Source organism: Temnothorax curvispinosus, unplaced genomic scaffold, assembly GCF_003070985.1.
Source record: "Temnothorax curvispinosus isolate PA1 unplaced genomic scaffold, ASM307098v1 QBEX01004374.1, whole genome shotgun sequence".
Classification (NCBI taxonomy): domain Eukaryota; kingdom Metazoa; phylum Arthropoda; class Insecta; order Hymenoptera; family Formicidae; genus Temnothorax; species Temnothorax curvispinosus.
Window position 1 is genome coordinate 1,606 of NW_020214154.1, and position 12,270 is coordinate 13,875.

At 37.2% G+C, this 12,270-nt stretch overlaps 1 protein-coding gene, 1 long non-coding RNA gene and 1 pseudogene across 2 annotated transcripts; 1 reads left to right on the plus strand and 2 right to left on the minus strand.

Moving 5' to 3' along the window:
• The first annotated feature begins 4,287 nt into the window (after positions 1-4,287).
• Positions 4,288-5,573, plus strand: LOC112453455. Its single transcript, XM_025014242.1, has 3 exons — positions 4,288-4,581; positions 4,833-5,143; positions 5,301-5,573. Exons 1-3 carry the CDS (start codon positions 4,416-4,418, stop codon positions 5,571-5,573), a joined length of 750 nt encoding a protein of 249 aa, XP_024870010.1. The 5' UTR covers positions 4,288-4,415.
• A 512-nt stretch (positions 5,574-6,085) lies between these two features.
• Positions 6,086-6,572, minus strand: LOC112453456 (annotated as a pseudogene).
• Positions 6,573-6,717: 145 nt separating this feature from the next.
• LOC112453454 lies at positions 6,718-7,877 on the minus strand. The gene is made up of 4 exons (XR_003040621.1): positions 7,566-7,877; positions 7,336-7,479; positions 6,969-7,258; positions 6,718-6,794 (listed from the first exon to the last, which is right to left on the minus strand). It is a non-coding gene; the product is annotated as an uncharacterized LOC112453454 (long non-coding RNA).
• Positions 7,878-12,270: the final 4,393 nt, after the last annotated feature.

Here is a 12,270-nt window from a genome sequence, read left to right on the forward strand (position 1 = left end):
CCCCCCATCCAACATTCGGTCGTCAGTAAGCATAGAACAGATTGCGACCATAATTTCAAATGGCAGGATGTTACAATCTTACATAAAGAACAAAATTAAAAAAAACGTGAAATTTCTGAAATGCTATTCATTAAAAAACATAAAGGGGCAATCAACTCACAGAAAGACACTGAAAACCTGCCATTGGTCTATGATCGAATAATTTCTTCACTTTAAGTTCTCCTTCTATGTTTACTGTATTTTGCGATAAGGTATCACTTTAAGTTCTCCTTCTATGTTTACTGTATTTTGCGATATTGTATCATTAGTTTTTCGGCCTTCACATGAGACCGTTGTATTTTTCCGACCCGCCACGAATTTTATATAATTGACGCACAATGATCCATGTAAGTCTTATTTACCGATTTTATCGTAAATCCGTTCAACGCGTAATGTTGTTTAATTTTTAATTTTCAAATTTTTTATATACTCTTTCATTCTTTCATTCCAGCATTGTTAAAACAACTTGAAAAGGATCCAAATTAGTGGTCGAAACGTCGTTGTGATATACTTAATAAAACTTGCCAGTCAGGCCGTTTAACTATACCGAATTAATAAATTAAATACAATAGCTCTCATAAAAAAGTATTTTGATCGCGACAACGTCGCATTTTCTGTAAGTTGGTAGCATTGATCTCACTCGACATCAGCTGCGTGAACGCGAAGTGTGTGCTCTGAGCACGTGTAATATACAGACGCAACGTTTGAGGTTAGTTTTCGCTTGCGCTACGAAAATGCCAAAAGTAAAACGTTACATGTGCAATTGTTACAATCATCTGGTGTGGTTTCGAGTGTTTCGACTCGTGTCTTCAAATTACGTTTCCCAGTATTTGTCTGTGCTAACCGTTGATTGTACACTTTTTCAGTGACAACTTTTCCTTTCCACATGTAACGTTTTACTTTCGGCATTTTCGTAGCGCAAGCGAGAACTAGCCTCAAACGATGCGTCTGTATATTACACGTGCTCAGAGCACACTTTCGATACACAGGAGGCTCTATTGGAAAAAGTAACGGACCTCTGTAGTATTTGTTATCCTTTACGGAGAGTGACGGAGAGAGAGGTTTTAATGTGACGTCATAGTGCGCTGTTGCCGGATCTCTGTACTTACGAGTTCTGCGAGACCAAGCGAGACTGTTCTCTGTATGGTTTTTATTTAATATTTCAGAAAATATCCTCGAAGTCATAATTTTTTTTGTTCTAATTTGTTTGTAAGATGTTTATTAATATTTCTGCAAAGTTTTAAAAGGATGCCATATTTTCTTCGATATTAATTTCTCAAATGAAGTTGAAAAAACAGTGAAACTTGATGAATTCCCATCAGAGCCCATGTTAAATTCAAATTGTTATAACTTTTGAACGGGCCTCGCAAACTTGTTTAAACTTGGCACAATGCTTTATTATTATAATACTCATCACCTGACAAAGTTTGAAGAATTTGGCATTTTTTCTTCTAAGGGGTCATACAACCTTAAGGCAAAATTATATAAATTCCTGTTCTCATCTTTAAGTGCATGAGACTTCTGTCGGTAGACCTGAGCGTATCTTGAGATTATTGTGTAAACTATTTTTTTGCCCTACGGCTCTTGTAAATCATTTTTTAGCTATTAGTATCTGTATTTTCTTTACTTACTTTACTCTTGTATCTTCCATTGTAGTTACTTTTTTTTTATATATAAATGCACGAATGTTTATTTTATTCGACACTCTTTGTAATTTAGTTTCGACGCTTTAGGGGACGTAGTCCCAGAGCGTCTAATAAATGATGATTCTGATTCTGATTCTGATTCTCTCTCTCTTTTCTATCTGCATTTGTAGGAAATGTAAAAAATTGTTTTCTTTAATATTAAAGAAAACATTTTTTACACTTCCTCTTGACGGAAGAGACCACCACCTTCTCGCGGTTTCCGTTGAGCAACAATATGTACGTTGCCCATTTATTTATGACAGATATACAATAATGTTGCAAACATTATATAATAATTTTTTTTTTATGTTATTACATGTATTTATTATACTGTTAGCAAAGTAATTATACTATCAAAATAATTTTTCCAAAACAAATAATATAAATTTAATTTAATTTTACTTTTCTTATGTTACTAATAATTTATTTTCTAAATTAATAACATGTTTTTTTTTTAGAAAAACGCGTACATATTGGCCAAGAGTGGATTTCTATTATTTACGCTTTTTCTGTTTATTTCTTTACTTAATTCATCTTTTATCTACAGAATAAATTATAATTTCACTAATTTATATTTAATTGATAAATTTTTTATTTTAATTAACTTTATGCTTTTAATTGTACAATAATTAAGAGACACGATAGTATCCCGCGCCTAGAATGGGAAAGGATATTTTATTATCATCTGTATTATCATCATTAATATATATCTTACAATATTTTATTATCATCTGTGGAGATACGCGAGACACAATAAACGCGCGAGATAAGTCGGTAACCTAATGCTACGGCGCCTACGGTCTACAGCGGCGCTCGAGCCGCTCAGGGAAGAAAGAGACGGCAGATATGTATGTCTGCGCTCTTCTAATCGTCCGAAGCCGGCCGAGCTATCCCCTCCACGCGTGCTGGCAGCGGGCAGGACCTCGAAATTGACATCTCTGCCACGAGGCCGGGGATTTTCTAAGCCACGGGGGCCCGAACCACCATAATTCATGGTGGACGAGGTCGACAGCAGTAGAGCCGCGAGAAGCGCAGTCGGCAGGATTGTCGTGAGAACGGACGTGCTGCCAACGTACTGACGGAAGGCGCGTCTGCACCTCGGAGACGCGGTTCGCGACGTAGGAATTCCATCTAGATGGATGTTGCTGAATCCATGCCAATGGGATTTGGGAATCAGTCCAGCCGAATAATAAAGCTTGCGGAAAGCGCAGGGAATTTCTTACCCAATCTAACAACCGAGTTAATAGAACGACGGCGTTCAGTTCTAATCGGGGAACGCTGACGGTTTTTAACGGCGCGACCTTCGTTTTGGCTGCAAGGAGGGTAACCTGAATATTCGTGGTAGAATGCACGATTCGGAGGTAAACGACCGCGGCGTAAGCTCGAATGGACGCGTCCGCGAATCCGTGTAATTCGACTTCGAGTTTATCTTGACGCATCCCTGTCTATCGGGGAATGCGTATTTCACTAATATGAGGTAAATCCGTAAAATAATTAATCCAATGAGGTAAAAAATCGTCGGGATAGGAGAGTCCCAATCAATTTTACGGAGCCAGAGCTCTTGCATCAACATCTTGGCCGCGATGACGATCGATGACGCCCATCCGAGGGGGTCATATAACCTTGCAATAAATGATAAAACGGAGCGTTTAGTATAAACTGTTACGGCGTAAGGCGAGATTACAAAACTAAACGAGTCGTCAAGCGGGGACCAAGACAGGCCGAGGACCTTGAGTGTGTCATCGCGATTGATCGGATAGTCCGAGGATTCACGTTGGTCCTCCGGGATATCCGTCAAGAGTTCGGCGGAATTCGCGGCCCATTTTCGGAGGGAAAAACATCCGCGATTCATCATGCCGACAAGTTGCTTGCGTTTTTCGAGCAGCGACAGAAGGTCGTCTGCTCCGAAAAGAACGTCATCGACGTAGGTCGATTCTTCGATTATGGAAACCGCGTCGGGAAATTCTTTACATTCGTCACGAGCTAATTGAAGAAGGCAGCGCTGCGCGAGAAATGGCGATGGCTTTTGGCCGTAAGTCACGGTGAGCAAGCGGTAAGGTCGAATCAACAGACTTTCGAGAGGGCGCAAAAGAATTCGTTGGAAATCCGCGTCGTCCCGATGCATGCGTACCTGACGGAACATCTTCGCGATGTCCGTCATGTATACGTAACGGAATAGTCGCCAGCGTAAAATTATCGCCGCGATGTCTTGTTGTAGCTCCGGACCCGCCATTAGAAAATCATTGAGAGTGGTTTTATCGTCCGATTTGCTCGACGCGTTAAGCCCGTATCACACTAGCGGCTCGCGGCGCGACTGCGATTGCGTCTGCGATTGCGATTCTATTTCAGCCAATCAAAAAGGTAGCTATCAGCGATTACGATTGGCGTCAGCGATTGCGACTGGCGACTGCCGTTTGGTAAAGCCCATATGGCCGCGACTACGATTGCGTCTGTGATTGCGATTCTATTTCAGCCAATCAAAAAGATAGCTGTCAGCGATTGCGACTGGCGACTGCCTTTTGGCTTTGAATCCATTTTTCGAGTCGCAGTCACAGTCGCAGCCAATCACAGGATCCGATTTGGTCACGTGGTGCAATGTGGTGCTAGTGCGTGAAAACCACGTGTATACGACCGTGTTGAAAACAATAATATTGAACATCTGTGATATTGAAGCAGATAGAAAGTCACACAATGCCACCGAAACATAATTTCTCGAAAGAGACAGATTACCGTCTGATCGACCTTGTGGAATTAAAACCACTTTTTTGGGACTGTACAAGCCACTTGTACAGACGAACACATCTTAAGATTGCAGTATGGGACGAAATAGCCGAGCAGTTGGGTTCAGATTTCACAGGTATGTCTCACAATCAGAAGTGAATCGGTTCAATACTATCAGCTATTTATAATTTATTATAATTAATTTAATATTAACTAACATAACCTATAATTAATGAATAATTAATATATATTAATGTTTCTTATAGTTTATATTGGAGTGGATTAAATAATTACAATTTTTTGTAGGAAATATATTAATAAGTTAAAGTTATGCAGAATTAAAATAATAAAATTATGTAATAGGCTTTTTATTGATGCTATTTACAGGTGTTGTTGTATCAAGCCGTTTTAAAAACATGAAGGATACATTTGCAAGAAATTTAAAAGTTATGAAAGAATCAAAGCGCAGTGGAGCTGGCACAGACAATATATACAAGCCCAAGTGGCACATGTTTGAGAGATTAATGTTTCTCCAAAAGAGTTGTATCCAAGGAGACTCACAATCAAATATTTCCCCCATCCAGCTAGAGACAACTGCAGCATCAGATTCAGAATCTTCACAAATCAGTAATGAAGCGAATGATAACACATCATGTACACAAAATACACCACTTATCTACCATGATGAAGCAATGCAGGTAAATTATTTTTTAAAGTAATCGTCATTATGTTATTTTCTTTTTATTTTGTTTTATTTTGTTTTATTTCTTTTTTGAAGTAAAAATGATATTTTTACAATCTCGGTAAATCACAGTACAGAAACTAATTCTATATGTATCTGTAATTATTTTTCAGGAATTTGCGATAATACCACCTGAAGTAAATGTAGGAAGTACACACTTGACATCTTCTGATCCAAATTCTTCTAGTGTATCTGCATGTAGCGATTTTGAACCAATTGCACCTCTACCAGAAAAGAGTCGTCACCTCAATCTCTCCCAAGGCTGGCATCTAATTCTGCACTCAGCAGCATCACTCAATCTTCTCAACAACAACAAAATCCTGTTACTGTATCCAACAAGCGATCATCAGAAAACCAAGAGCAATTATTTTATAAGAGAGAATTGAAAACGAAAAAACAATCATCAATAATGGAGGAGGCTGTAGGTGCCTTGAAACAGATGGCTCAACCTGACCCAGTTTTATCTCTTCCTCAACCTGAAATTAATGATTCAGCTCATACTTTGGCATTATTCTTAGAAATCAGGCTTCGTTCATTATCTCTGGAGAATCGAAAAAAGTGTGAAGACGAAATTTTGAAACTGTTAGCACAGTTTTGAAGAGTTTAAAATTAAGTAATTAGTTATTAAATAAGTATTTTTTTTCGGCTGTGCCATTGTAATGCAAATACCTAAGTTTTTATTTTTTTCTTATTCAAAGATAAAGTAGATATTATCTATTATAGTGAGACATTTAAACAAGTGTTAATTTATTTTATAGAGAACTTGTTACAATACATGAACATGTATTTTATTTTATAGAGAACACTTATTTGATACATAGAATGTTTCTATGGCTTATTTTCATATTGTACTTATGTAATATTGTACTTAAAAAAAATTAACAGAAAAGTATATATGTACCATTGAGATCTCAAAACATATCTTTATTGTAGCGTTTAACTATCGTTAAATACATTATATCTGAGTACAAAATTCACAAGGGACTCATATTGCTGTTATCCGAATCAACATTGATTAAATTTCTAACCAAGCAGCACTGCGCTTTGGTCTTGACAATCTTCCTACCCATACTTAATTGCGAAAATGTACCTTTTATTAGCGGGAGAATTAAGCTTGGACGACAAATGCACGAATGCCTCAAATAGAGTAGGTCTATTCATGATATTCACCTCGTAATGCTTAACTTTCTCTCTGGTGCACCAGTTAGCCGCTTTGCTCACAGTGTTCTCCAAGTTATTCAACCCGGCATCGGTTTTCGTCGTTCAATTACCAATCACAATCACAGTTATCTCCTTCTTATCCTTATTCTTGTCGATGTCCTTCTTCAGCGGGAAGAGCACAGCGGGAAGAGCACATCGAGAGATTCGGGTTTGCCAGTTTCCATATTATTTTCGAAGAATTCTGGTAGATCCTGATGTGTTAATAAAATAATATAATTTGTAGAAATAAATTCCTACTTATAATTCCTACTATATACACGTATACATATAAATGCTTACTTGAAAGTTAAGAGAGTAGATACTTTACATAAAATAACTAGGGAATTATATATAACCTTCAAGGCTTCCATATTATTAGCATGTACTTGCGTTAAATTCATTGTAACCTGCAAAATATCTTATTTAGAAATATCCATCTTTGAAAATACATGCATTTTTAATGCATGCAACGCAACTTAATAAAACATAGATACTTATTAAAAACAGATTTGTTAAATGCTTGGCAAAATTATCTGATACAAATTTTATTTCTGTCCATAGGCGGCGTAGCTTTTCGATACCTTTGCCGATGCCGCGGCTCTCGCTTTTAAATTCGTATCTATATCTCTTAAATAAGGAATGCGCCGTGTGTAGGACTCCATTGATCACATGAAAATCGCGTGTTGAACTTCTCTACCATCTGATCAATCAATTCTGGCCACTTGTTCGGAAAGTCATATTTTCCAATAATAGATACTGCATCAGACAACTGCTTTTGTATCGAATCTGGTGAATGTAACATCAGATTAACGATTAGTTTCTTGACGGCATCTCTGTCTTGGGCATGTATACGATCCACTGAATCCTCCTCCTAAAATAACATTCTGCAATAGTAAACTAACATACGATGTAAGAACATTAAAATAAATAAATGAATATAAACCCAACCACTTTCCAGTTGCGCTTAACATAATTCTTTTAAATTGCGCCGGCAATCCTAATCGTGATGTTAATCTCAGATTTGTCCACCAAATGAAGTAGTAGTAAAGGATAATTCTGATTGACTTCCACCGACTCCAGAAACTTTCTCGGCTAAAATATAAATTGGATATTAACGTACGACACGCGTACAATGTTTAAAATATCACAAAAATAATAAGTTTGTAGGTTATACCAACCTGGACGTTTGACATTCACGTCTGGGCTGAGAGTGTGTGTTTCTGATATTCGCTCAACGTTACCAAATTGTCGTCGGTGAGCTCCATGTCGGCGATCAGGAAAACGATTCCTTTACTCAGTTAGCCTTTCTTTCAGGAGATACAACACGGCGGCATCGGCAAAGGTATCGAGAGAAAAGCTACGCCGCATATTATCGCATGTAATGGCATGTAACAAAAGTAACAACCGGCTTTCCGTTGGTCTGTTCGGTCTGTTGCGACAGGTCACACGAATTCCAATCAACGAAAAGCGTAAACTGCGCCACCGCGGCAGCTGCAATATGATTGGACAGTAGCCAGTCGCAATCGCAATCGCAGTCGCAATCGCAGACGCAATCGCAGTCGCGCCGCGATCCGCTAGTGTGATACGGGCTTTAAACACGACGCGTAATTTAGTAGTCGTACTCGATTCGCGTAAAACGAAATGATGCGGAATGTACACCGGGGAGTATCGAGAGGGCTCGTCGGCGTGTACCTTCTCCATGTGCCCCATGGATTCGTACTCCTTGAGGAAATCGTGATACTGAGCGGCGATCTCGGGTTTCTGCGAGAGTCGGCGCTCCATTTTGGAGTACAAGAAAGAAGTCTTTCGAAAAGTTTCGCTTATGTAAGGGGGGCCGTTCTTGAACGGCAAACGAACAATGTAACGTCCTTGAGAATCGCGAGAATGCGTACTAGCGAAATGATTTTCGCAACGTTCTTCCTTTTCGGTGAGAGGATTTTGAGAGGGGATATTTTCGTCCTCCCAAAAACTTTGAATCAAGGAATTCGTATCCTCGCAGGATACGCAATTCAAAACGGGAGCGGACTCTCCGGCTGGGTGTGCGGTGCCGGTAGGACCGGAGACGATCCACCCGAAAACAGTAAGCTGGCCCGTCGGGGTGCCGACCGGCCTTGACGGAGGCCGTCGAGCAGCAACGACCCGTATAAATCCGCGCCGATTAGTACATGAATCGGGTGATTACAAGAGGGATCGGGATCTGCTAACGGTAAATCGCGTAGATGCGACCACATTGCGGCTGGCTTTATTTGAGAGGCTGTGTACGAAGTGATTCGTTGGTATACGTAGCCCGAAAATGGGAATATCGGTCCCTGTTTGTCGCAGGGCGCGAGCGCACGAAAAAAATGATGTTGTATCAACAGCATCAGTGTAATTGAAATAAAATTGGTTGATTCAACATCAATATTAATGAACGAAATGCATCAGATAGTCAATTTATAATCCAGATTTGGTCCAATTAATATCATTGTAGTTGGAATATATCGTTATATCAATCATATATCTACTCATCCCAAACACATAATTCTTTATTATAATTACATATGAATTAAATAACTTTCTTGATGTATAATTGAATACCATGTAATCTATGTAACTACATCTGCTGTTACGTCAACTGCGTGAAATACTTAAAGAAAATCAACGGTACGGTTAATGTTATTATGGTTGCTACATATGCACGATCTTGTTGATTCAAATATAAATTTATTTAATCTGTATACTTTGTGTATATTGCTACAAATCAGTTATTTGTCAGATATTGCACTTAAATATTATTGATTTATGTGCAATGATTTTTTAGAGGAAATAGAAATGTGTGTATATTAATTATACAAATACTCGATGCAATCGACACGTGTAATCCTTAATATCTTTGTGTACATATATAGACAAGATATTATAAGTACATGTTTCAATCGTATCAAACAAATATGTATCAATATGAAAACATTTCTATTTTCTCTAGATAAAAAAATGCATATGATTCAATAATATTTAACTGTAACACCTGACACGCGTAATGCTGTTAATTTAAGTACGGCAACTACGTAAAATACTTAAAGCAAGTCAACGGCACAGTTAATATTATCATGGTTACTACATATGCACCATCTTGTTGATTCAAATATAAATTTATTTAATCTGTATACTTTGTGTATATTTCTACAAATCAGTTATTTGTCAGATATTACACTTAGGCCGGTATTCATAGTCGAATCTTATATTTAAGATCGTCTTAAGTACGATCTTAAGATGTTATGAACCAATAATCACAGAGCCGTATCAGCATCTTAAGATATTACTTAAGACGATCTTGAAATAAGGTCTGACTATGAATACCGGCCTTAGAGCCTGTTCACACGAGGCGGTTTTAACACGCGGTTGCGCTACCGCGCGTGGCCGCGCGTTATCGCGAGGCGAGGTGCGACAACGCGCGTATACGCGCGTACGCGGAACGACGCGACGATGAGCGTCTACGATACGCTTTGCGGCATTTTAGATCCATAGGCACGCCGCACAGTGGGGCGAACGCCTCATTTTTTGGTCATTTGCTTATAACTTCTACATTTTTCAATGAAATGACTTGAAACTTGACATAAATAATGTACGATTATTATACATTTAATGTATGAAATCAAAATTATTTAATTAACAATTTTTTATAAAGCGCATAAATGATTTTTTAATTTTTTAAATACTTTTTAGTTTTTTTTGAAAAATCGGTTATATTTAAAAAAAATTTTTTTATTTTATATTTCTTTAGTGCTTTATTAAATTAATATAAATAATTATTATTGCATATTTCATTACTGCTCCGTACCCTGATGTTTTAGCGCGATATTTTATGTACTAAAACCTTCCTGGAGAATTGCTCTATAGGACAGTGAAAACCGCATTTAAATCCGTCCAGCAGTTTTAAAGAAAATCGTAGACATACATACATACATACATACATGCCGAATATAGAACCTCCATTTTTTGAAGTCGTACTTAATGCAATCCCTATCAATCAAATCTGTTCCATTTTCAATTTCTTCACAGAATTGTCTAATCTTTTTGACATGTTCGAGATGTCTCTGGATAAAATTATATATAAATAGCGCGTCATCGGATTTTAACTTTTTCCGAACAATAAAATCAGTAATTTCCGGATTATTCCGTACTTCCTCAGTTCTCTTTTTTTTATGTCGTTCGGAACATTCTACGAAACTCTTTGATCTATTAAAAAGCATACGCGTACGTGAAGAAGTAGAAATTAAATTCAGTACTTCGTTCGGAAAAGAAAATTCACAATTTAACCAACTTTCATGCTTTGCAATAAATCTGTTGTAATCGTAATGGCTAGCTATCCATTTTGACTTTAAATTCTTCGTGAAATTTATGATTTTTTGTTTCAATGCTTCCAACGCAATTTTGGGTAATTCAGTATCAATACATGATATTATGTGGCTTATTAAAGCCTCATAATTTGATAAATCAAGATTATTTGCACGCATACAATTAAAAAGTTGACGATTTGTTCGGAAATTTTCCATTTTGCGAGCGTGTTACTTCTATATAAAAGATAAAGAATATATAAAAGATAAAGAATTTTACTTTATATACCCCAAGAGGCCTTAAAGGGCGTTTTGAAGGGACGTACCCAACCCTAACCTCCAATTTTCATCCACTACCTTACTGTTTCCTCCTTTGGACCAACGGTTTAACGTCTCTTCCGAAAGACGGAGCCCAGTTTTCTCCGCATCTTGTACAGAGGGGCGCGGTTTTTTCAGAAAAAAACTTTTCCATGATTCATGGCTCTAGTGGACTCGAACCTGGTTCCTCAGATTACGAGTCTGGCGCTCTACCACTAGACCACACCGCCGCCCATATAATCTTCTATATATTTTATATATTCTATATATTTTTCACTGTATCCTGAAAAGGACGCAAAGTGAATTGTATAAAGCAACGACAAAAACTTCGACAAAAACGATCAAAACTTTCAAAATCAAAAAGTCTTTAATCAAGTACTGATCGAGAAAGACTGACGAAAAGTTCTTATCTTCGCTGTTTTTATTTCCTCCCCTCCCCTCTCCTCCTCCCTCCCCTCCCCCTCTCTTCTCCCTCCTCGAGGAGAACAAATAATATAACGTAGAGCAATCTTATTGGCCCAAGGATTTACAGAATGCGCAGTACTCCAAATACATTTATCCAATAATATTTATCATATTGCTATTATATTAATTAATGTAATTAATTGTTATAAAATATGGATGAAATTAATCGTTATAAAATAGCAATAATTAAACAAATTATATATCCCCCTTTGTCTTTCTTTTATGAGAAAATAGACATCCATATTCACTCGACATGATTGAACGTCGTCCATTGAGCTATTCATGGACGACGTTCGACCATGTCGAGTAAACTTTGAGGTCAATTATGTCAAAAAGAGGGACGAAAGGGGATGAATGATCATATATAGCCAAAATCTAGACACTTTGCCCTATCAAATGGCGCAGAGCAAACCTTAATCCATTCTAATCCACAAACTTTCTTCCTGTTTGAATATTGAAGTAAGAAAATTTTAATAGTCGAATATGTCGTGAATATTTATTAATATATAATAGTACTCGAATGACATAAAACTAAAATAAATATGTTTTTTATACCCTAATAAATAAGTTCTGATAGGCATTTAACTCATATTCGCAGTTATGCTTTCGGCAGAGTCTTTAGAAAGTAACCTATCGAATTACTAGAATTTCAGTGTTCACGAAAATGTCATACTTTATCAGATCATATTGAGGAAAGAACAAAGGATAGAATCAATTATAAGTACATTTATTTATAGTTTAGGATATATATTAACATAAAATCTCGTCAAAATTTGAATTATAC